The sequence below is a fragment of the Salvelinus fontinalis genome, chromosome 17 (assembly GCF_029448725.1).
Source record: "Salvelinus fontinalis isolate EN_2023a chromosome 17, ASM2944872v1, whole genome shotgun sequence".
NCBI classification, from domain to species: Eukaryota; Metazoa; Chordata; class Actinopteri; order Salmoniformes; family Salmonidae; genus Salvelinus; species Salvelinus fontinalis.
This window is the reverse complement of record NC_074681.1, coordinates 23,797,213-23,823,800: the sequence shown is the minus strand read 5'-3', so window position 1 is coordinate 23,823,800 and position 26,588 is coordinate 23,797,213. Positions and strand designations below refer to the sequence as shown.

General features: G+C 46.5%; 1 protein-coding gene across 5 annotated transcripts in view; it reads right to left on the bottom strand.

The window, feature by feature from the left end:
* Positions 1-385: 385 nt before the first annotated feature.
* LOC129814002 (zinc finger protein 521-like) overlaps positions 386-26,588 on the bottom strand; it is a 164,040-nt gene continuing 137,837 nt past the window's right edge. For all 5 annotated transcript variants that reach the window (XM_055866720.1, XM_055866724.1, XM_055866721.1 and 2 more), the window contains exon 8: positions 386-1,902. In XM_055866720.1, coding sequence (XP_055722695.1) covers positions 1,873-1,902 — 30 coding nt within the window. In that variant the 3' untranslated portion in view covers positions 386-1,872. The remainder of the gene's footprint in view (positions 1,903-26,588) is intronic.

The window sequence follows — 26,588 nt, the reverse complement described above, 5'->3', positions numbered from 1 at the left end:
ATCATCTGTAAAGACAGACAGATGTTACTAGTTGGCCCTTTGTCCCATTCGGCACAGACATCCTTCCTTTCCATTGGTCCCCTGGAGTGCTGCAGGCTCCCTAATAGGCCTGGTGCGAGGGTGTGTGGAATGCGACCGCACAGGGTGATGGGTAATGGAGTCATTAATAACGCAGACCTCCCTTAAGATGCTCAGATGTTCGTTAGGCAGAGCCACAAGGGAACCAGCGAAAAGGATGGAATTTGATTTAAATCCAAAAATGCAAAGTAAGCTTTTGAAGTAGATAATGTTTATGCTGCCAAGGGCCCATTTTGCTACTTAATCAAATTAATTGATCCACACACATAGTGTATGCACACACACACACACACACACACATAGAAGCCATTTTTCATACAGTTTTAATATTTCCATCACATGTGCAACACCAAAAAAAAATTAGGTCTGCCAAATACAGAACTCCATATTTGTACAATAACATTTGAATAACAGACAAGATAACTGTCCTTTTGCTGAAGCAGGAGATGGTGGTTAATTTCCTGTAAACTGAGTACGAACAATTCTCAATCAAAAGATCAAAACATTAAAGTTTCATACAAAAGTGCATCTCAGGTTCAATGAATGCAAAAACATTTACATTACAGAATGATTTATATTGGTGTATTATAATGCCACAATGGCTTCCAGCTTGAGCAGAGAGCAGAGCAATAGGATACCGCAGGAAACAGGGAAGGAAGAGGAGAAGTTGGGAGCTCTCAAGGAGAGCCCAGGACATAAGTTTATCCCCCAGAGAGACCGAATACATGTAGTCTCCCCCACGACCCCAAATCAAAATGGATTTATTCCCCATTGCAAAAAAAATGTAATACAAAGAGCTAAGAAAAATGACATAATTTTTCCAGTAATCTCCAGGCTTGAACGAGCAGTAAACATTAATAACAGAAACATACAGGTTTGAGTCAGTGGGCTGGAGATTTCCCATGATGCTCTAGGAGACACAGGGGGGTTGACGATGTCTCTGTTACCGTGCCAACCAGAGTTTCTAGCTGGCCTTTTCAAATCTGTGTCACTGCATTTGCATATATCAGAACCCTGTCCTGTTTTTCCCCAAAAATGTTTTTATCTTCGTCTCATTTGAACTTGTCCATGTGCAGTTAGGCAGGCGGACCAGATTAAATGCACAACTTAGTCCTCAGCTGATCAACTGGAATGGCAGCCATGATGGAATGAGACCTGTGATGTAATGTCAGGCTCTGCTGGTGATTGAGCATCCTGCTACACCCTTCTGTCATAAGTGACCAGGTCAGGATAGTGTCACATACAGGAAATGTGCGCTGATGAAAAGGGTCCTTACTGACCATACCACAACTTCCTGTTCCCTATATAATTATACCCCACATTGGCACCCTGTTTCGCCAACATATTGTGGATGAGTTCCACATCTTCTGATTGACAGTGGCATTCTCTGTTTAGCTTTTTTTCTCTCTTTATTTTTTGGGTAAAACCGGTTCTGAACTGTACATTAGCAAATACTGTACTGTATAAGACTACAATTTAGCTGGAGTTATTAAGCAACACATGAAGAAGTACTTCTATTTACAAAGATAGTTGTCCAGTTTTGTTGACATGACGACCAGACAAAGATTAGAGATATGTTTTTCTGTCTTTTTTTCACACCTCTGTCTTTCATCTGTCCTTTTCTTTTTGTGTGACATGGTCCTTCCTGATGTGAAGTGAATCCAAAGTTCAGTGCAAAAGAGCCAGTGGGCTATTGCACTGACGGTGGTTGGAGGACTGACTGGGTCAGACATGATTCTCCTCCTCGCTGTATGGTTCTCCTCTGCTCCTCAGGCCAAGTGATGATCTGCCTGGTTAGCTGCTGTGCTGAGTCAGCGTGTGGTTCTGGACAGGAGGAAGAACAGAGAGGGAGAGAGAGAGAGAGAGAGGAATGAAACGACTGAATCAAGATCAAATTCAACACAAGGACATTTCATTTCATTCAACATTTACTCCATTTAGAAAGTTTGAATTTGAACACTGAATTTCTTCTCATATTCCTAATACCAAATAATGAATTCACCATTGTTTTTTCAGAGAGTTAGTGATTGACATAATGTAGTGTTGTGAGTGGTGAATGTCAGGATGTATGTCCAATCAACCCGAGCAGCAGTAAATGGTTATGTGGAGCCATATGTTCTGGTCCTCCAAGAGATTAAACATGGTTAAGTCCTCTCCTGACACACTAACATGCCACCATTGAGCTGACAACATCTCCCTCCCTACAACATCTCAATCCCCAACCATCAATACCAACATCAGATCAATGGCTGTGGCCATGGAAACAACAGTTACCACGTAATATCTGTGATGGAATATATTAACACACACACAGGGTTGGGGAGTATAAGGGATTACATGTAAGGGATTACAAAAACATGGTAACTGTAATCTGTTAAATTACCAGCAAAAATGTTGTAATCAGATTACAGATTCTTTTGAAAAACTAGATTATTACTTTGAAGATTACTTTTGTAAATAGCACTTTTCAGTAGTGCTCAAAGCATGCCATTCCATGAGCGCAGCATTTATTTTTCAACTCGAATCAATGAGCCCAATCAGTCCTCCATGACAACAAAATCATGAACAACAGAGTAGGGCTGGCTAATAAATTCTTAATTTGGCTAATCTATACTTCCATATTTCCAAGTCCTATTCCTGAAGATCAAGGGGTATAACATTTAATGGAATGACTGTAATTCTGATCGACTTTGTTTTTTTTAAATGTAGAGATAGATATAAACTCAGCAGAAAAAGAAACGTCCTCACTGTCAACTGTGTTAATTTTCAGCAAACATGTGCAAATATTTGCATGAACATAACAAGAATCAACAACTGAGACAAATTGAACAAGTTCCACAGACATGTGACTAACAGAATAATGTGGAATAATGTGTCCCTGAACAAAGGGGGGGTCAAAATCAAAAGTACGAGTCGGTATCTGGTGTGGCCACCAGCTGCATTAAGTACTGCAGTGCATCTCCTCCTCATGGACTGCACCAGATTTTCCAGCTCTTGCTGTGAGATGTTACCCCACTCTTCCACCAAGTCACTTGCAAGTTCCCATACATTTCTGGGGGGAATGGCCCTAGCCCTCACCCTCCGATCCAACAGGTCCCAGAAGTGCTCAATGGGATTGAGATCTGGGCTCTTCCCTGGTCATGGCAGGACACTGACATTCCTGTCTTGCAAGAAATCACACACAGAACGAGCAGTATGGCTGGTGGCATTGTCATGCTGGAGGGTCATGTCAGGATGAGCCTGCAGGAAGGGTACCACATGAGGGAGGAGGATGTCTTCCCTGAAACGCACAGTGTTGAGATTGCCTGCAATGACAAGCTCAGTCCGATGATGCTGTGACATAGGCGACGTTGTTGCCGGTGATGTCTGGTGATGACCTACCTTACAACAGGTCTACAAGCCCTCAGTCCAGCCTCTCTCAGCCTATTGCGGACAGTCTGAGCCTTGATGGAGGGATTGTGCGTTCCTGGTGTAACTCGGGCAGTTGTTGTTGCCATCCTGTACCTGTCCCGCAGCTGTGATGTTCGGATGTACCGATCCTGTGCAGGTGTTGTTGCACGTGGTCTGCAACCGCGAACGCGATCAGCTGTCCATTCTGTCTCCCTGTCGAGCTTTCTTATCGTCTCACAGTACGGACATTGCAATTTATTGCCCTGGCCACATCTGCAGCCCTCATGCTCCTTGCAGAATGCCTAAGGCATGTTCACACAGTTGAACAGGGACCCTGGGCATCTTTCTTTTAGTGTTTTTCAGAGTCAGTAGAAAGGCCTCTTTACTGTCCTAAGTTTTCATAACTGTGACCTTAATTGCCTACCGTCTGTAAGCTGTTAGTGTCTTAACAACCGCTCCACTGGTGCATGTTCATTAATTGTTTATAGTTCATTGAACATGGGAAACAGCGTTTAAACCTTTACAATGAAGATCTGTGAAGTTATTTGGATTTTTACGAATTATCTTTGAAAGACAGGGTCCTGAAAAAGGGATGTTTCTTTTTTTGCTGAGTTTAATTTAATCGTATTATTATAGTCAAAGAAAGCGATGGGTTAGAAGAAGCCTACATAACCAACCCATAAAGTAACATTTAACATCAATATATGGCCAGCTATTTAAACTTTAACATTGATTTATCCTGCAATAGATGTCGATCAATTGGTAACATACATTTCTGTCTTCTTCTAATGCCTCCTAAGGGGAAAGTAATCTAAAAGTAACGGAATGGAATCAGATTAGGTTACTGAGTTTGGGTAATACAAAAATTTCCTTTACAATTTTGGACAGGTAACTAGTAACTGTAATGGATTACATTTAGAAAGTAACCTACGCAACCCTGCACACACACACAAACACTCACACACACACCAGTGGGGTGTGGTGCAGTGAGGGAGAGTGGTTGTAGTGGGGGCAGCTGCGCCAGCTAGGTTCTTTAAAGGAGGGAGTGTGTGTGTGTGTGTGTGTGTGTGTGTGTGTGTGTGTGTGTGTGTGTGTGTGTGTGTGTGTGTGTGTGTGTGTGTGTGTGTGTGTGTGTGTGTGTGTGTGTGTGTGTGGACCAGGGGGTGTGTAACTGGTGTCCCTGGTGGGCCGAATCCAGGTCATCTTTTGAAGTGACTGCTAATCCCTTTAATGCAAACCACATGCCCCACTTGCTGCGCTCTGTTAAAAACATGGCCTTGGACTCGCTACACTTCCACGGACTAGGCACACCTGTCAAACACTCATCAGTACGCTGATTACACACACAAAGAAGAACAGTGACATACAGTTTAAACACACCCTTACACGTACGCAAACTCCTACTCTGGGTAGGTTTGAATTCTCTTTGAATAAACAACATGGAAAGACCCTGAACCACAAAAGGTTGTGACTCCTTCAGCGAGCCTGAGCCATAAAGGTGAGTTTACCAATGCACTGACTGCAGTCACCTTCAGTCTTATCAACATAGCAGAATCCCTAAGGCAGGCTAGGCCACGTCCATTACTCCCCTCCCCTCCATCCCCTCCCTCTTTACCCTTTCAAGTGCCTCCATATAAAGCATTTAAACACCTCGACAGCTTTCCTTTCAGCCGGGGCGATTACTTTCCGACAGGTGGGGTAATAAGCTGTTTGACGGGGGCAGGAGGGAGTTTGACCCTTAGAAGGGTTAGCCTCGGCTTGCCTGGGGCCCCATCTGGGCCCCCGCACTTTATTTTAAAGAGCCGGCCCCGGCTTCTCTTCTCTCCTCTGCTTCCCTCGCCTCTCTCTCTCTTTCCTCTCTTCTCTCGATGAAATAAAGCTCCTTTAAGTGAGTCTGGGAGGAGACTCCCCACGGGACGGCCCCCCCCACCTCCCATCCCCCCGGTGAAGACATCCGTGGCATTGCCGGGGAGGGACAGGAGCACGGCAACCTTATTAATGAATGCGGCCCATTACCCGTCAGCCTGGCTCCTCGGTGACTCCCAGAAGCCCCTGCAGTACGTGACTTCAAATGGCAGGATATTGACACGGAGCGAGCAAAGCGGCCGGGAGAGAGTGTGTGTGCTTTTTTCTATGTGTCTCTGTGTGTTAGAGGGAGAGAGACGGAGAGAGAGGGAGAGAGAGGGAGAGAGAGGGAGAGAGAGGGAGAGAGAGGGAGAGAGAGGGAGGGGGAGAGAGAGTGTGCCTGTGTGTGTGTGTGTGTGTGTGTGTGTGTGTGTGTGTGTGTGTGTGTGTGTGTGTGTGTGTGTGTGTGTGTGTGTGTGTGTGTGTGTGTGTGTGTGTGTATGTGTACTGTGTGTATGTGTACTGTGTGTATGTGTACTGTGTGTGTGCGTGTGTGTGTATGTGTGTATGTGTATGTGTGTGTGTCTGGACCCCAAAGGAATGTAGCTCCTTGGATATAATGTAGGGCTCGTAACAGCTATTAGAGGGGAAAATACCCCCCCTGGGGAGTACCCCCCCTTCATCTCCACCACCCTACCCCTTGCACATCCCAGCTTTGTCTGACACACACTGCATTCTACCTTTTCCTTAAACATGCCAGTAGTTTTCTCACTGAGGGCTTTTTCAAGGACGGTGCTAAACGACTTCAGTGGCCGTGGCAGCCATGCAGGCTGGAGGGAAATAGAAAGAAAAGAAAGAAAGAGAGAAAAAAAGGTAAAAGGAAAATGATACCTTTACCTCTGTGGATATTGAACTCCACAGAGTGGAAGATAGATACTGTTCTGTATATCAGTGAAGAACGGGGGGAGGGAGAGAGTGATAAAGAGGGAGAGAAAATAAGAACTCCATCATTCAATTTCGACTCCATCATTTTATGAAATTCTTGAAGGCCAATGTGTGCAACCATTCACAGTGAAATTCAGCAAATACACTGCCTCATCTCCTAGCCTCAGCCCACCAATGTCACCTAAATCAATCATGTCAATTCATAACAGATTGACTGACCCCAACCACTAAACCCATTACCACCAATCTCCCTGCTACCCCATCTTCTTTCTTCCTAACCCCCAATCTCACCCTCACTTACCCCGCATCTCCCCCTATCTTATCCTCAATCTCCCCCTCTCTTACCCACACTCTCCCTTAATCCCCATGGTTCTTCTTCCCGACCACCCGCTGGGCTACATACACGACGCTGCTATACTGCAGGTCCCAGTTACCAGCAGAGCCCAGGTAAAACCCTGTCAATTCTCCACTAAATAAAGTTTTGCTCTGCTTTTTCTCCCGAATAAAGCCTGTGCCTGAGAAGGCTCTTCTACCTCCTCTCTCTCCTCCATCGACTGGCTCTCTGCCACCATTAACCCTCCATCCGCCTTCTTTCATCAGATTACATCATATTGCTGGAACGCCCTCGGGGGGTGAGAGGGAACGGAGGGAGGGAGAACGCCCGGCAGGGATCCTGTGTACCTATGAAAAACCATGCAAATGTCTTAAAGAATTTAACAGAGAAGGAGGAGAGGAAGAGAGATAGAGAGAGGGAGGCGAGAGACAGGGAAAGTGCATGCAGGCTGGGGAGTTGATTTATTAACTAATCATTCTTTATGTAGTTTCCAATTCCTCTGGTCTCCATCAATAGCACCGGTGGTCTGGGCTCCAGTGCAGCAAGGCAACAGAGGTGTACCTGTTACATCAGCCCTGCAGAGGAAAAAGCCAAACAGATCAGCTGCCATTTTAAACCTCTCGTTTACTCCTAGGTCGCGTTCCCCTGCTCAGACGTTGCATACATCAACCAATGGTTGTGTGCCACATTATCGACTGTGTCATCGACTGACAGATTGCTATAACATATGATGTGGTTAGCTGATACTTAAAATACCTATCTAGGAGTTGTAAAATCTGGCATGCATCAGTCCCTAATCTACAAACTAGGCAAAACTATAGCAGGACTAAAACCTCAACTCATTCTTTCTGGTTTTAGCCTGTCTTTTACAACCCAGAGCTGTGACTTTATAGAGTGTTCAGAAAGCTGATGGAATGAACAATAATTAGTCTCTAAGCTTGGGTCTCGGCGGACCCCTCAAACTGGGGGAAAGTCGAGGAGACATTATATTATACAAGCGTGATGCCAGGCAACAGAGAGCACAGACCAGGCCAGGTGAAAAACATCAGATTCTCATTAGGCCTCAAAGAGACATAATTGAAATGGTAAACATTTGTTGACACGTTTTATGCACACCAATTCACAAAAATGATTGAATAATTTGCTAAAGAACAATTTAGGGACTTGTCAGGTAATTTTGATTTGTGACATTTCAACTGACATTGAAAGACAGAAAAATGCCAAAACAATCTATTTTATTTTGAATCCTAACTTGAGATGCATCTATGCAATGGAAACTTTCGTTTAACTCATAGATTCACATCAACAAGAACTTATAGCGATTCCAGCACTAACTCCCCTTACTTCTGCTACCTGTATCCATCCAAGACATGCACAATTGTTTTTATTGTCATACAGCTCACAGCCCTAGCAGCGACTATCCCCCCATGTCTAAGCAGTAGTAGCTCCCCCCCCCCCCCCCTCACGTCTAAGCAGTAGTAGCTCCCCCCTCCCCCCCACGTCTAAGCAGTAGTGGTTGCCAACCTATGTCTAAACAGTAGTGGCTATCCCTCCCATGTCTAAACAGTAGTGACAATCCCCCCATGTCTAAACAGTGATGGCTATCCCCCCATGACTAAACAGTAGTGGCTATCCCCCCATGTCTAAACAGTGATGGCTTTCCCCCCATGTCAAACAGTAGTGGCTATCCCTCCATGTCTTAACAGTAGTGGCTATCCCCCCATGACTAAACAGTAGTGGCTATCCCCCCATGTCTAAACAGTAGTGGCTACCCCCCATGTCTAAACAGTACTGGCTATCCCCCCATGTCTAAACAGTAGTGACTATGCCCCCCATGTCTAAACAGTAGTGGCTACCCCCCCCCCCCCCCCCCCCCCCCATGTCTAAACAGTAGTGGCTATCCCCCCATGTCTAAACAGTAGTGGTTATCCCCCCATGACTAAACAGTAGTGGTTATCCCCCTATGTCAAACAGTAGTGGCTATCCCCCCCATGTCTAAACAGTACTGGCTATCCCCCCATGTCTAAACAGTAGTGGCTACCCCCCCCCCCCCCATGTCTAAACAGTACTGGCTATCCCCCCATGTCTAAACAGTAGTGGCTATCCCCCTATGTCAAACAGTAGTGGCTATCCCCCCCATGTCTAAACAGTAGTGGCTATCCCCCCCATGACTAAACAGTAGTGGCTATCCCCCCCATGTCAAACAGTAGTGGCTATCCCCCCCATGACTAAACAGTAGTGGCTATCCCCCTATGTCAAACAGTAGTGGCTATCCCCCCCATGTCTAAACAGTAGTGGCTATCCCCCCCATGTCTAAACAGTACTGGCTATCCCCCATGTCTAAACAGTAGTGGCTATCCCCCCCATGTCTAAACAGTACTGGCTATCCCCCATGTCTAAACAGTACTGGCTATCCCCCCATGTCTAAACAGTAGTGACTATGCCCCCCATGTCTAAACAGTAGTGGCTACCCCCCCCCCCCCCCCCCCCCCCCCCCCCCCCCCCCATGTCTAAACAGTAGTGGCTATCCCCCCATCTCAAACAGTAGTGGCTATCCCCCCATGTCTAAACAGTAGTGACTATCCCCCCCATGTCTAAACAGTAGTGACTATCCCCCCCATGTCTAAACAGTAGTGGCTATCCCCCCCATGTCTAAACAGTAGTGGCTATCCCCCCCATGTCTAAACAGTAGTGGCTATCCCCCCCATGTCTAAACAGTAGTGACTATCCCCCCCATGTCTAAACAGTAGTGGCTATCCCCCCCATGTCTTAACAGTAGTGACTATCCCCCCCATGTCTTAACAGTAGTGACTATCCCCCCCATGTCTAAACAGTAGTGGCTATCCCCCCCATGTCTAAACAGTAGTGGCTATCCCCCCCATGTCTAAACAGTAGTGACTATCCCCCCCATGTCTAAACAGTAGTGACTATCCCCCCCATGTCTAAACAGTAGTGGCTATCCCCCCCATGTCTAAACAGTAGTGGCTATCCCCCCCATGTCTAAAAAGTAGTGGCTATGCCCCCCATGACTAAACAGTAGTGGCTATCCCCCCCATATCTAAACTGTAGTGTCTACCCCCCCCCTCCCCCCCATGTCTAAACAGTAGTGACTATGCTCCCCATGTCTAAACAGTAGTGGCTATGCCCCCCGTGTCTAAACAGTAGTGGCTATCCCCCCCATATCTAAACTGTAGTGTCTACCCCCCCCTCCCCCCCATGTCTAAACAGTAGTGACTATGCTCCCCATGTCTAAACAGTAGTGGCTATGCCCCCCATGACTAAACAGTAGTGACTATCCCCCCCATGACTAAACAGTAGTGGCTATCCCCCCCCCATATCTAAACTGTAGTGTCTACCCCGCCCCCATGTCTAAACAGTAGTGGCTATCCCCCCCATGACTAAACAGTAGTGGCTATCCCCCCATGACTAAACAGTAGTGGCTATCCCCCCATGACTAAACAGTAGTGGCTACCCCCCCATGTCTAAACAGTAGTGGTTATCCCCCCCATGTCTAAACAGTAGTGGCTATCCCCCCCATGACTAAACAGTAGTGGCTATCCCCCCCATGACTAAACAGTAGTGGCTATCCCCCCCATGACTAAACAGTAGTGGTTATCACCCCATGTTTAAACAGTAGTGGCTATGCCCCCCATGACTAAACAGTAGTGGCTATCCCCCCCATGACTAAACAGTAGTGTTTATCACCCTATGTTTAAACAGTAGTGGCTATCCCCCCCATATCTAAACTGTAGTGTCTACCCCCCCCTCCCCCCCATGTCTAAACAGTAGTGACTATGCTCCCCATGTCTAAACAGTAGTGGCTATGCCCCCCATGACTAAACAGTAGTGACTATCCCCCCCATGACTAAACAGTAGTGGCTATCCCCCCCCCATATCTAAACTGTAGTGTCTACCCCGCCCCCATGTCTAAACAGTAGTGGCTATCCCCCCCATGACTAAACAGTAGTGGCTATCCCCCCATGACTAAACAGTAGTGGCTATCCCCCCATGACTAAACAGTAGTGGCTACCCCCCCATGTCTAAACAGTAGTGGTTATCCCCCCCATGTCTAAACAGTAGTGGCTATCCCCCCCATGACTAAACAGTAGTGGCTATCCCCCCCATGACTAAACAGTAGTGGCTATCCCCCCCATGACTAAACAGTAGTGGTTATCACCCCATGTTTAAACAGTAGTGGCTATGCCCCCCATGACTAAACAGTAGTGGCTATGCCCCCCATGTCTAAACAGTAGTGTTTATCACCCTATGTTTAAACAGTAGTGGCTATGCCCCCCATGACTAAACAGTAGTGGCTATGCCCCCCATGACTAAACAGTAGTGGCTATGCCCCCCATGACTAAACAGTAGTGGTTATGCCCCCCATCTCAAACAGTAGTGGCTATGCCCCCCATGACTAAACAGTAGTGGCTATCCCCCCCATGTCTAAACAGTAGTGGTTATCCCCCCCATGTCTAAACAGTAGTGGCTATCCCCCCATGACTAAACAGTAGTGGCTATGCCCCCCATGACTAAACAGTAGTGGCTATCCTCCCCCATGTCTAAACAGTAGTGGTTATCCCCCCCATGTCTAAACAGTAGTGGCTATCCCCCCATGACTAAACAGTAGTGGCTATGCCCCCCATCTCAAACAGTAGTGGCTATCCCCCCCATGACTAAACAGTAGTGGTTATCACCCCATGACTAAACAGTAGTGGCTATCCCCCCATGACTAAACAGTAGTGGCTATGCCCCCCATCTCAAACAGTAGTGGCTATCCCCCCCATGACTAAACAGTAGTGGTTATCACCCCATGACTAAACAGTAGTGGCTATCCCCCCATGTCTAAACAGTAGTGGCTATCCCCCCCATGTCTAAACAGTAGTGGCTACCCCCCCCCCCCCCCCCCCCCCCCCCCCATGTCTAAACAGTAGTGGCTATCCCCCCCATGTCTAAACAGTAGTGGCTATCCCCCCCATGACTAAACAGTAGTGGCTATGCCCCCCATGACTAAACAGTAGTGGCTATCCCCCCCATGACTAAACAGTAGTGGCTATCCCCCCCATGTCTAAACAGTAGTGGCTATGCCCCCCATCTCAAACAGTAGTGGCTATGCCCCCCATGACTAAACAGTAGTGGTTATCACCCTATGTCTAAACAGTAGTGGCTATCCCCCCCATGACTAAACAGTAGTGGCTATCCCCCCCTTGACTAAACAGTAGTGGTTATCACCCTATGTTTAAACAGTAGTGGCTATGCCCCCCATGTTTAAACAGTAGTGGCTATGCCCCCCATGACTAAACAGTAGTGGTTATCACCCTATGTCTAAACAGTAGTGGCTATCCCCCCCATGTCTAAACAGTAGTGGCTATCCCCCCCTTGACTAAACAGTAGTGGTTATCACCCTATGTTTAAACAGTAGTGGCTATGCCCCCCATGTTTAAACAGTAGTGGCTATGCCCCCCATGTTTAAACAGTAGTGGCTATGCCCCCCATGACTAAACAGTAGTGGCTATGCCCCCCATGTTTAAACAGTAGTGGCTATGCCCCCCATGACTAAACAGTAGTGGTTATCACCCTATGTTTAAACAGTAGTGGCTATGCCCCCCATGACTAAACAGTAGTGGCTATCCCCCTTGACTAAACAGTAGTGGTTATCACCCTATGTTTAAACAGTAGTGGCTATCCCCCCCATGTCTAAACAGTAGTGGCTATCCCCCTTGACTAAACAGTAGTGGTTATCACCCTATGTTTAAACAGTAGTGGCTATCCCCCCCATGTCTAAACAGTAGTGGCTATGCCCCCCATGTCTAAACAGTAGTGGCTATCCCCCCATGTCTAAACAGTAGTGGCTATCCCCCCATGACTAAACAGTAGTGGCTATCCCCCCCATGACTAAACAGTAGTGGCTATCCCCCCATGTCTAAACAGTAGTGGCTATCCCCCCATGACTAAACAGTAGTGGTTATCCCCCCCATGTCTAAACAGTAGTGGCTATCCCCCCATGACTAAACAGTAGTGGCTGTGCCCCACATGTACAACAGTAGTAGCTATGCCCCCCATGACTAAACAGTAGTGGCTATCCCCCCCCCATGACTAAACATTAGTGGTTATCCCCCTATGTCTAAACAGTAGTGGCTATCCCCCCCATGTCTAAACAGTGGTGGCTATCCCCCCCATGTCTAAACAGTAGTGGCTATGCCCCCCAGGTCTAAACAGTAGTGGCCCCATGTCTACTGAGTGTGTGCTGAAACTACCTCTCTGCTCGTAGTGGACATAAGTCTGCTAACATACAGTAGCTGGATCTGGAGCACAGGGAGTAAGCGGAGCGCCAAACCACAGAGATCCAGCCACAGCACACTGCTAGTCATCAGTCAGAAGTTTAATTAAGGCATAAGAGCAGACCACGCTGCTGCTCAGATATGCTGAGCTAAGAACTCACAGGCCTCAGAACAGATCACAGGTTAAACGAGAACATTGGGCTGCTTTAAGAGACACATATGGGTCATGCTGTATCCGAACTACTAACACAAAGCACTGGACAAATGCTATTTCATTCCACACAGCTCTAAATAGCCATTGTTTCTATGGTGTTTCACCAGCTACTGTAAAAAGACTGATCATACCTAACCTGTATACGTGAAGTTCACCCCTATGACCAGACAGAGAAGGCCCATGCAGTCCCAGTGCTACATTCCCTGGGTTCTGTCAGAGCAGTGATTGCGGGTTTATTTGAACACAGGCCAGTTTTGACTCAGTCCCCCTTTGCTTGCAGTGATCTCCATTCCACACTGTTGGCACGACCACTAGGGGTGCAATCTCTTCCTGTTTGGCCTCAGGCCAGGCTTATGAAGAATACAATCAAATAAATAAATACAACTAATAAAACTAGCAGCTGGCACTCTCCACAGTCAACACTTATTGACTGTATTAGTATATACTGTATTCTATTCTACTGTATTTTAGTCAATGCCACTATGACATTGCTCAATCTAATATTTATGTATTTCTTAATTCCATTCTTTTACTTTTAGATTTGTGTGCATTATTGTGAATTGTTTTTAGAAGCCACTGCACTGTTGGAGCTCGGAACACAAGCATTTTGCTAAACCCGCAATAACATCTGATAAATATGTGTATGTGACCAATACAATTTGATTTGATTTATTTGGGCGTAGGGAGGGCTGACCTTGTTCGCTGTTTGGCCACCACTGCCATGGTCTCCTTGGAAACCAACCGTCTTGTTTGAAGTGTGGTGTCTGGGGAAACGTGGACATTCAGTACAGCTCTGGGGCTAGGGTGGAGTGGGGAGACTTTGGTGTGTGTCTTATTGTGTCTAGCCTCTTGCATGTAGTTGTGTGTATAATAGCCATGTAATAAATGAGTAATAGCTGGAATAGTCTGGCTGGATAGACAAAATAGCCATCTCTTTATCACGCCATGATCCATTTCACCTGTCTTTTGCTTCTCGCCACCCCCCACCAGGTGTCTCACATTTTCTCCATTATCCCCTGTGTATTTATACCTGCGTTTTCTGTTTGTCTGTTAGGCAGTTCGTTTTGTCTCGTCAAGTTATCCCAATGTCTTTTACGTGTGTTACCTTCTCTCTAGTTCTGTTTTATAGTCTTCAAGGTTCTGACCTTTATGCCTCCCCTGACCCTGAGCCTGAGCCTGCCTGCCATTCTGTCCCTTGATGACTCTGCCTTGGATTACAAACCTCTGCTTGCCCTCAATCCAGCAGACTCAGACCAGCTCTCCCTGCAAGGAGCCACCATTGGAAGACACAAGGATCTACTTCAGAACCTTATGGTGGGACTCCATACCTTGGAAGAACGCCATGACCATACAGTTGAAGTCGGAAGTTTACATACACTTAGGTTGGAGTCATTAAAACTCGTTTTTCAACCACTCCACAAATGTATTGTTAACAAACTATAGTTTTAGCAAGCCGGTTAGGACATCTACTTTGTGCATGACACAAGTCATTTTTCCAATAATTGTATACAGACAGATTATTTCACTTATATTCACTGTATCACAATTCCAGTGGGTCAGAAGTTTACATACAGTAAGTTGACTGTGCCTATAAAGAGCTTGCAAAATTCCAGAAAATGATGTCATGGCTTTAGAAGCGTCTGATAGGCTAATTGACATCCTTTGAGTCAATTTGAGGTGTACCTTTGGATGTATTTCAAGGCCTACCTTCAAACTCAGTACCTCTTTGCTTGACATCATGGGAAAATCAAAAGAAATCAGCCAAGACCTCAGAAAAACAAATGTAGACTTCCACAAGTCTGGTTCATCCTTGGGAGCAATTTCCAAATGCCTGAAGGTACCACGTTCATCTGTACAAACAATAGTACGCAAGTATAAACATCATGGGACCACGCAGCAGTCATACGCTCAGGAAGGAGATGCGTTCTGTCTCCTAGAGATGAACGTACTTTGGTGCGAAAACTGCAAATCAATCCCAGAACAACAGCACAGACCTTGTGAAGATGCTGGAGGATACAGGTACAAAAGTATCTACATCTACAGTAAAATGAGTCCTATATCGACATAACCTGAAATGCCGCTCAGCAAGGAAGAAGCCACTGTTCCAAAACACCAATAAAAAAAGCCAGACTACGGTTTGCAACTGCACATGGGGACAAAGATCGTACTTTTTGGAGAAATATCCTCTGGTCTGATGAAACAAAAAAATAACTGTTTGGCCATAATGACTATCACGAGGAAGGAAAATTACGTGGATATATTGAAGCAACATCTCAAGACATCAGTCAGGAAGTTAAAGCTTGGTCGCAAATGGGTCTTCCAAATGGACAATGACCCCAAGCATACTTCCAAAGTTGTGGCAAAGTGGCTTAAGGACAACAAAGTCAAGGTATTGAAGTGGCCATCACAAAGCCCTGACCTCAATCCCATAGATCATTTTTGGAGAGAACTGAAAAAGCGTATGCGAGCAAGGAGGCCTACAAACCTGACTCAGTTACACCAGCTCTGTCAGGAGGAATGGGCCAAAATTCACCCAACTTATTCTGGGAAGCTTGTGGAAGGCTACTCGAAACGTTTGACCCAAGTTAAACAATTTAAAGGCAATGCTACCAAATACTAATTGAGTGTATGTGAATTTCTGACCCACCGGGAATGTGATGAAAGAAAGAAAAGCTGAAATAAATCCCTCTACAATTATTCTGACATTTCACATTCTTAAAATAATGTGGTGATCCTAACTGACCTAAAACAGGGAATTTTTACTAGGATTAAATGTCAGGAATTGTGAAAAACTGAGTTTAAATGTATTTAGCTGAAGTGTATGTAAACTTCCGACGTCAACTGTATATTCTAGAAACATTGTCCACGCTGTACAACACATTGTAGGTCTATAAAGAAAAATGTAATTTTCTTTGAAAACACGTGTCTTCATTATTAAAAATAAGGAACTCCAGGCTTCATGCAAAAGACGCTTTACATACAAGATGAAATAATTTTTTTAAAGGATGGGCACAACTAAGTTTGTTAATTGTGTTTTTAAAAGTTTCTAGAAGCGAAGAAGCAGGGTGTTCCATGTTGTCATATCCTTTGTTTAATCGATTGTTTGCGTACTGTGTAATCTGCATTGCCATTGGCTTGTTATGACTGGTTAAGGTGTATGTAAACTTCCGACTTCAACTGTATGTTCAACTCATTTCTGGAGCAAGCCACAGCGGAAACCTCCTGGATCCTGGAACCTGCCGTGAGTTTCTCTTCCAGTGCTCGCTCATCTTTGATCCACAGCCATCTTAATTTCCTCCAGATTGGTCAAAAATAGAGTATCTTAGAACACTGATGTCTGGAAGGGTGCTCGCTTGGGTGTTTGATTCCCATGTGTCCGGGAGAGAGGCGGCTCAGAAGCTACTTCATCAAGACTCCCGCAGTGTGGCAGACCACAAGGCTGACTTTCGTACGCTGACCGCCGAGAGTGCCTGGAACCCGGAGTCCCTGTTCAACACCTTCCTTCATGGATTATTGGAGGAAATCAAAGAGGAACTCACAGCCCGGGAGTTACCCAGGGACCACAACTCCCTCATAGCCTTGACTATAAGGATCGATGGGCGCCTCCGGGAACGTAGGAGGGAGAGAAGGTCTGTTCTCAGCCACACTCGCTCGTCCACGGTTTCACCCTCGCCTCCGAAGAACCCCGGAAGTCCCCGACGCCTGCATTCCCAAGAGAGCCCGGGCCCCTCGGGGATCATCTGGGACTAGCGGCTCATCTCCTCCTGAGCCCATGCAACAGGGCAGGGCTAGATTGTCTCATAGTGAACATTTACGCAGGCTGAGCGCCAACAGTTGCCTGTATTGTGGTACAACAGGACATTACATATCCACCTGTCTAGTAAAAGATCAGCCTCATCAGTAGGTACGGGCACGCTGGTGGGCCATACAGGGAGTCTCCAAACTCCCATTACTCACACTCCACTCCACGCTATCCTGCCCTGGGCTGACTGGTCAAAATCTTTCCGGGTGCTCATTGACTCTGGGGCTGACGAGAGCTTCATGGACACTACCCTGGTATCTGAGCTGGGTATCTCTACTCAACTCCTCTCTATTCCCATGGACGCCAGAGCTTTGGACTGATGCTCCATTGACAGGGTCACTCACAGTACGGTTCCCGTTAACCTGCGAGTGTCGGGAAATTACAGTGATTCCATACAGTTTCTACTAATTCAATCTCCTCATACACCTGTGGCTTTGGGATTTTCATGGCTCCAGAGGCAAAACTGGAATAATGGGATCGGGGATCGACTGGGCTACTCGTTCTATCCTGGATTGGAGCCCGTTCTGCCATGCACATTGCCTTAAGGCAGCACAGCTTGCCCTTGGAAGTCATTGCGGGATTGTGAAAAGCCTTGGATCTCTCCGCGGTCCGCGCAGAGTACCAGGACCTCCGGGAGGTTTTCAACAAGGCTCGCGCCACATCCCTTCCTCCGCATCGACACTATGATTGCGCAATTGACCTCCTGCCGGACACCACACCATCTCGGGGGGGGGGGGGGGGGGGGGGGGGGGGCTTTATTCCCTGTCTGGCCCGGAGACCAAGACCATGGTGGTATACATAAAGATAAAGATAAAGCAAAGCAGTGCGACACAAACAACAACACAGAGTTACACATGGAATAAACAAACGTACAGTCAATAACACGATAGAAAAAAAGTCTATATACAGTGTGTGCAAATGGCGTGAGGAGGTAAGGCAATAAATAGGCCATAATAATTACAATTGAGCAAATTTACATTGGAGTGATAGATGTGCAGATTATGATGTGCAAGTAGAAATACTGGTGTGCGAAAGAGCAAAAAAGTAAATAAAAACAATATGGGGATGAGATAGGTAGATAGGATGGGCTATTTACAGATGGGCTGTGTACAGCTGCAGCAATTGGTTAGCTGCTCAGATAGATGATGTTTAAAGTTAGTGAGGGACATATAAGTCTCCAGCTTGAGCGATTTTTGCAATTCGTTCCAGTCATTGGCAGCAGAGAACTGGAAGGAAAGGTGGCCAAAGGAGATGTTTGCTTTGGGGATGACCAGTGAGATTTACCTGCTGGAGTGCGTGCTATGGGTGGGTGTTGTTATCGTGACCAGTGAGCTGAGATAAGGCGGAGCTTTACCTAGCAAAGACTTATAGATGACCTGGGGCCAGTGGGTCTGGCGAAAAATATGTAGCAAGGGCCAGCCGACGAGAGCATACAGGTTGCAGTGGTGGGTGGTATATGGGGCTTTGGTGACAAAACGGATGGCACTGTGATAGACTGCATCCAGTTTGCTGATTAGAGTGTTGGAGGCTATATTGTAAATGACATCGCCGAAGTCGAGGATCGGTAGGATAGTCAGTATGTTTGGCAGCGTGAGTGAAGGAGGCTTTATTGCGAAATAGGAAGCCGATTCTAGATTTAATTTTGGATTGGAGATGTTTAATATGAGTCTGGAAGGAGAGTTTACAGTCTAACCAGACACTTATAAATAGGTATTTGTAGTTGTCCACATTTTCTAAGTCAGAACCGTCCAGAGTAGTGATGCTAGTCGGGTGGGCGGGTGCGGGCAGCAATCTGTTGAAAAGCCTGCATTTAGTTTTACTAGCATTTAAGAGCAGCTGGAAGCCACATAAGGAGTGTTGTATGGCACTGAAGCTCGTTTGGAGGTTTGTTAATACAGTCTCCAAAGAAGGGCCAGATGTATACAGAATGGTATCGTCTGCGTAGAGGTGGATCAGGGAATCACCTGCAGCAAGAGCGACATCGTTGATATATACAGAGAAAAGAGTCGGCCCGAGAATTGAACCCTGTGGTACCCCCATAGAGACTGCCAGAGGTCCGGACAACAGGCCCTCCGATTTGACACACTGAACTCTGTCTGAGAAGTAGTTGGTGAACCAGGCGAGGCAGTAATTTGAGAAACCAAGACTGAGTCTGCCGATAAGAATAGGGTGATTGACAGAGTCGAAAGCCTTGGCCAGGTCGATGAAGACGGTTGCACAGTACTGTCTTTTATCGATGGCGGTTATGATATCGTTTAGTACCTTGAGCGTGGCTGAGGTGCACCCGTGACCAGCTCGGAAACCGGATTGCACAGTGAAGAAGGTACGGTGGGATTCGAAATGGTCAGTGATCTGTTTATTAACTTGGCTTTCAAAGACTTTAGAAAGGCAGGGCAGGATGGATATAGGTCTGTAACAGTTTGGGTCTAGAGTGTCACCCCCTTTGAAGAGGGGGATGACCGTGGCAGCTTTTCAATCTTTAGGGATCTCAGATGATACAAAAGAAAGGTTGAACAGACTGGTAATAGGGGTTGCAACAATGGCGGCGGATAATTTTAGAAAGAGAGGGTCCAGATTGTCTAGCCCAGCTGATTTGTACGGGTCCAGGTTTTGCAGCTCTTTCAGAACATCTGCTATCTGGATTTGAGTGAAGGAGAAGCTGGGGAGGCTTGGGCAAGTAGCTGCTGGGGGTGCGGAGCTGTTGGCCGGGGTTGGGGTAGCCAGGAGGAAAGCATGGCCAGCTGTAGAGAAATGCTTATTGAAATTCTCGATTATCGTGGATTTATCAGTAGTGACAGTGTTTCCTAGCCTCAGTGCAGTGGGCAGCAGGGAGGAGGTGCTCTTCTTCTCCATGGAATTTACAGTGTCACAAAACTTTTTGGAGTTAGAGCTACAGGATGCAAATTTCTGTTTGAAAAAGCTAGCCTTTGCTTTCCTAACCGACTGCGTGTATTGGTTCCTGACTTCCCTTGCATATCGCGGGGACTATTTTCGATGCTAGTGCAGTCCGCCACAGGATGTTTTTGTTCTGGTCGAGGGCAGTCAGATCTGGAGTGAACCAAGGGCTATATCTGTTCTTAGTTCTACATTTTTTGAAAGGGGCATGCTTATTTAAGATGGTGAGGAAATTACTTTTAAAGAACGACCAGGCATCCTCTACTGACGGGATGAGGTCAATATCCTTCCAGGATACCCAGGCAAGGGCCATTCCCCCCTGTTATTCATTCGATTCAATTTTTACCATCGCCTACCACCTTGGGTCCAAGAATGTGAAGACTGACACCCTCTCCCGCTTGTATAGTTCCGCTGCTACGCCATCTGACCCTGAGACCATCCTCCCTACCTCCGGTCTAGCAGCTACACTAGTCTGAGGTATTGAGAGCCGGGTCTGCAAGGCGCAGCGTTCCCAGCCGGACACCGGATGTTCATACCAGATTCGGCCAGGTCCCCGGTCCTGGAATGGGCCCATTCCTCCAAACTCACCTGTCATCCCGGCTTCTGTCGGACATTGGCTTTCATCCGCCAACATTTTTGGTGGCTCACCATGGTTCCGGACATCTCCTCATTTGTCACCACCTGCACTGTGTGCGCACAGAACAAAACTCCGCGGCAAGCTCCAGCTGGTCTCCTTCAACCACTCCCTGTTCCTCATCGCCCTTGGTCCCATATATCCGGGGACTTTGTCACCGGATACCCTCCGTCAGTTGGCAACACCACCATCCTTACTGTGGTGGATAGGTTTTCCAAAACTGCACATTTCATTCCCCTTCCCAAGTTACCCTCAGCCAAGAAGACGGCCCAACTTATGGTGCAGCACGGCTTCCGGATCCATGGACTTCCGGTCTTCCGGATCCATGGACTTCCGGTCTTCCGGATCCATGGACTTCCGGTCAACATGGTCTCTGATTGGGGTCCTGAGTTCTCGTCCAGGTTCTGGAAAGCATTCTGCACCCTCAATGATTCATCGGCCAGCCTGTGCTCCAGGTTTCATCCCCAGTCCAACGGCCAATCGGAGCGAGCCAATCATGACCTGGAAACTACTTTTCGCTGCCTAGTCTCTGCCAACCCCACTACCTGGAGCCAGCAACTTGTGTGCGTGGAGTACGCCCGTAACTCCCTTCCCTGCTCAGCCACTGGACTCTCAACCTTCGAGTGTTCCTTCGGTTACCAGCCCCTCTTCCCCGAGCAAGAGGTCAGAATACCCTCGGCCCAGATGTCGGCGTACCTTGAAGAGAGCTTGGCCCGCTCTTCTTTAGATCTCCTCCATGTATCGGCGAGAAGCGGATCGCCCCCGGACCCGGCTCCACGCTATCAACCCGGGCAGAGGGTATGGCTGTCCACCCATGATATGCCCCTTCGGGCGGAGTCTCGAAAACTTTCCCCCCATTTTATTGGTCCATTTCCCATCTCTAAAGTCCTTAGCCCCTCTGCTGTTCATCTTCTGTTGCCCCGTACCCTCCGTATACAGTACCAGTCAAAAGTTTGGACACACCTACTCTTTCAAGGGTTTTTCTTTATTTTTACTATTTTCTACATTGTAGAATAATAGTGAAGACATCAAAACTATGAAATAACACATATGGAATCATGTAGTAACCAAAAAAGTGTAAAACTATCACAATATATTTTAGATTTTAGATTCTTCAAAGTAGCCACCCTTTGCCTTGATGACACAAATACTCTACTGTATTTATACCTGCGTTTTCTGTTTGTCTGTTGCCAGTTCGTCTTGTCTGGTCATGTCGTCCCAGCATGTTTTCCATGTGTTACCTGTGTTACTCTCTAGTTTTGTTTTCTAGTCTTCCCTGTTCTGACCTTTCTAGCTGCCCTGACCCTGAGCCCGCCTGCCGTTCTGTCCCTTGTTGACTCTGACTTGGATGATGAACCTCTGCTTGCTCTCGACCTGCCCTTTAGCCTGACCCTTTGTGATAATAAATATTCTGAGTACCGAACCATCCACCTCCTGTGTCTGCATCTGGGTCATACCTGAGTCGTGATACTTTTTGAGGTGCAACGGGAGAAGACAGATCCCTTATTGGAGCGCTAGTGTGCTTTGTTCCACCAAATGATAATCATTACCCTGTCTATGTAGACAAGTGAATGGTGCTAGAAACCCACTCTGCAGTGATGTTTGACTGAGGTCGCAAAACAACTGCACAACCACTGGGTTATTATAGAGCCTCATTAAGTGAAGCGACTACAGAGCGGCAAAGAGGGAAGGAGAGAGAGAACAGAGAGAGGGAGGGATGTAAAGAGGGAGGGGAGATAGAAATAGGAAGGGAAGGGATATGGAGAGAAAGCAAGAGAGATCAATGGTGAGAGAGATATATACAGGAATTGAGAGAAGGCAGAGGGAAAGGGAGGGAGATGGGGAGAAAGTAAGAGAGAGAGAGATGATGAGAGAGATACATACAGGAATTGAGAGAGAGCAGATGGAGAGGGAGGGAGATGGGGAGAATGAGAGTGAAAAGAGAGAGATAAAGAAAGCAGTGAGCGAGAGAAAGAGAAAAATCTGAGCTGATTTCTGAGGTGATAGCTACAAACACAGATGCCTTTCCACACTTAAAATGGAGACTATGACTAAAGAACCCAATTAAGGATCTTTCTTAGGGGAGCCATCTTGGGAGGGAGATGGGGGGGATGAGTCTTGGTGGGACGTGAGCCCTGGGCTACACACACTAATTAGACTGAGGCAGGGGGTGGAAGGGGGGTAGAGGATGTGAGATCCAAGCCTGTCACTGGGAGGGAGATGGGGTCCATGGAGCTCCACAGTCCCAGAAACAAAATTACTCACATTTAACTGCTTCACTTACGGACAAGAGTTTGAGTGGTGTAGCGATGATGCTACAGCACAGCACAGCAAACTCACTCATACAATACTCCTCTCTCTGTTCTCTGTCTCTCTCTCCTTTCCTCTCGCTGCTATAGCTACTTCAGTGACAGAGTGAATTTTAGGAGTACATTTGAGGCTACTGTTAGATTTGAGTTGAAACTGTGACGCCGACAAAGAACAAATACACTCTCACATTTACCCACATGTTTGGAGAGAGTCAGTCAGAATATTCCCTTTTAATAGCCACACAATTGGCGTCATGTAACATTTGTACAAAATTGAACTGTCTAATAATTATTGTACATGTTTGAAAACGTATCTGTGAGGAACTGTTTAATCTGATGCTATGAGGACCAGCTAGCCTCAACAGGGTTTTGTAAAACACGTTTAGAATCAGACATTTGCAAAGTGAATCTCTTTAAACAGGTAAATGAAACCTGGAATATATTTCTCATGTGGCGTTAATGACAAGCTTCATGAAAGTGTCAGAAAGTGAAATAGAAATACAAATGTGTGTGTGTTAGCGTACAGATCTGATGAAGAATTCCAGCACTGATCATCCCTCCCTCTGTTTGGTTTTAACTTTTCCCTGTAGTACAGTGAGCGAGAGGAAGAAGAAAAAGAGAATGCCTCAAAGGCTTCTGGGAGTTTTTGTCATGTTTCCCTCCAGACACTGTGTTCGCATGTACACATCAGATCCACCCTTGGAGGAAGAAACAGAGACACATACTCTACATACACACACACGCACAAACATACACACATACACATACACACACACACATACACACTGCAGTGAGAAAATCCTCCTAGGATCATTAGGTTTGTCATGCTGTCTAATTCTGATCCACCTACAGTAGGAAAGTAGAATGCCACGACTGTGTTACGTCGTCGCCATTCATCTCACAATGTTTACATCCCCTTTTACAGGGCTGACGACTGTTTGTACAGCGTGTTTGTACATCATTATAAATACATTTAAATATTAATTATAGCGCATCACAAACACACAGTTGTGCCCTTTTATTCACTTTTATTTTGCTGCTCAACTCTTTGAAATGGTGACAGCATTGTGAGCACCTGGGGTGATGAAGAGAAGAACGGCTTGTCATTTAAAAAGATAAAAACAGAAGTTCAAACGCATGTGAAGCTGTCACACTTGGCAAATGAAGATAGTGTATTCTCAAAAAGTGAAATGTAGATCGGCCTCAGAGTGGAAAGTGTTAGGGACATGGTGCACTCAAGGTGGGGGCATATTCCAAATGGGCACATTCTAAAATCAATCTTCATGGGAATTATAGTCCCAATGTACCGTGTCAGAATAATGCTTTGCCTCGTTTCAGTTTCTCAAAGTCGGCGAGAGACCCAAAAACACAGATAAACATCACACTCCAAAAAACACTGACAAACTTAACACTAAATAATATAATGTAATATTGTTTAAATAATATTTTGTGTGATGACTGCATAGTCTCGCAGTTTTTTATTTATTTTATTTTATTTTACCGTTATTTTACCAGGTAAGTTGACTGAGAACACGTTCTCATTTGCAGCAACGACCTGGGGAATAGTTACAGGGGAGAGGAGGGGGAAGAATGCGCCAATTGTAAACTGGGGATTATTAGGTGACCATGATGGTTTGAGGGCCAGATTGGGAATTTAGCCAGGACACCGGGGTTAACACCCCTACTCTTACGATAAGTGCCATGGGATCTTTAATGACCTCAGAGAGTCAGGACACCCGTTTAACGTCCCATCCGAAAGACAGCACCCTACACAGGGCAGTGTCCCCAATCACTGCCCTGGGGCATTGGGATATTTTTTTTTAGACCAGAGGAAAGAGTACCTCCTACTGGCCCTCCAACACCACTTCCAGCAGCATCTGGTCTCCCATCCAGGGACTGACCAGGACCAACCCTGCTTAGCTTCAGAAGCAAACCAGCAGTGGTATGCAGGGTGGTATGCTGCTGGCTGCTGTAGTCTCGCAGTCTTTGAGAAATTACCCTAAAATTGTTATCCGATCTACAGTAGAATGGGCTATGCTATTACATATGCTTATGCAATAATATCATTAGTAATACAGCAAACCATGGTGATTATTTCTGCTCTATTTCCAAGATATAATCTGGGTATTTTCCCCAGAAATTATGGATGTCACGACATGCATCGCTGTTTACACTAACACGGCGACACGCCAGTTAATACATTTCCTTAATTTAAAACAGAAAAATCGGTTACAGCTTGGCAATAATGGCTATCACAGACAGAGGAAAAAGGAGGATGTAATTTGTGAGAAGAAGTACAACATGATACAGACGTGTTCTTGTGACTTCTAGCACTCATTACAGAGCTGGATCTTTGGACAGAGCATCGGCGTCTTTGAAGGAATCCTTTTAAAAGACACTCCAATTAAGGTGTGTCCTGCGGGTATCTAAGGAAAGTGGGAGAAGGAGAAGTCCTAGTGTACCAATTGAGTACCCACTCACTCACTCCCCTCCTCTCATCTCATCTCCTCTCCTCTCATCTGTCAATTTCGAGCAGGACATACATGACTTCCAAGGAATGATAATGAAAGTGTAGTATAAAAAAGAGCCCCAGCCAAGAGGAACGAGGGGGAATCTCGTCCCAGAAAAAATGTAAAAATGTAAGTGGAACCGCAAAATGAACTTCCAATTATAGAAAGATTTAAGCTGTGGCTAATTCACTGCCACCACCATCAGTTAATATATCTGCCTCATTAACCCAGTGGAATAGTAGAGCATTGTCAGTGACTCAGTGCCTTATGTAATAAGGAAGAGACATATCCATTGAATATAATACTGAGGAAAGGGGAGAACAAAAAAAACGTCAGTCCTGAGTACCCACAAACCCCTGGCTTGTCCAAACCAGGGTAAGGGCATGGGAGGAAGTAAGAGTACAGTAGATTGGAGGAGAGACTAGAATAGGATGTGTCTCCTACCCCTATGGGTGCATGGGTGGTGGACTGTAGGGGGTATTGGGAGAGAGAGAGAGAGAATGAGAGAGAGAGAGAATGAAAGAGAGAGAGAAAGAATGAGAGAGAGAAAGAAAGAGAGAGAGAGAGAGAGTGAGAGAGAGCAGGGAGACCATACCGGAGACCACACCACAGCTAGCCCTGTTAGCACTAACACTGAACCATAGGCCCTCCCCATCAGTACCTCATGCAATATCTCCACTCCATATTTTAATGGGATGGGGGAAGGGGAGAGGTGGAGGGTGGGGATGGGTCTCAGGAGGATTCTGGAAACAATGGTGGTCTAGGAGAGAGCAGAGTCTCTTCTGGATTGTGGATTCTGGGTCACCGAGGCCCAGGAGTCAGTCAATCTGTCCGGTCCGAGGGGGTGGCCGGGCGGGGGTCCTGGGAGGGCTGATTAGACGGAAGCTCTCCCATCATCCATCTCGACAGGCCGGCGAAAATTGTCTACCCCTCGCAGGGTAGAGTTCACAGGGGGAGGCGGTGTGGGAGTATCGGAGGACGGTGGGGGAGAAGGGGGGAGGCGGTGGGGGAGAGGGGGGTGGCCCTGCATACCTGTCACAGCCTTTGGTCTGTTTCAGGGAATCTCAGCAGCAAATTAATAAAATATCATTGCTTCTTCCCTTTACCTGCCTACCATGGCAGACAGCTCTCCCTCTCCTCTCCTCTCTCCCCCCTGCCTGCTTCCCCTATCCTCTCTCCCCCATGCCTGCAGTAACCCCCTGACCTCTCTGACTACAGTGAGAGATGAGGAGTCGAGGTAGCCAGAGAGTGGGCCAGAGTGTCAGGGTGTAGGAGGAGAGAGAAACTCAAAACTCCAGGTAGACCAGGCAGAGAGAGAAGCAACATCTATCTCCTCATCGCTGGATGACAGCTT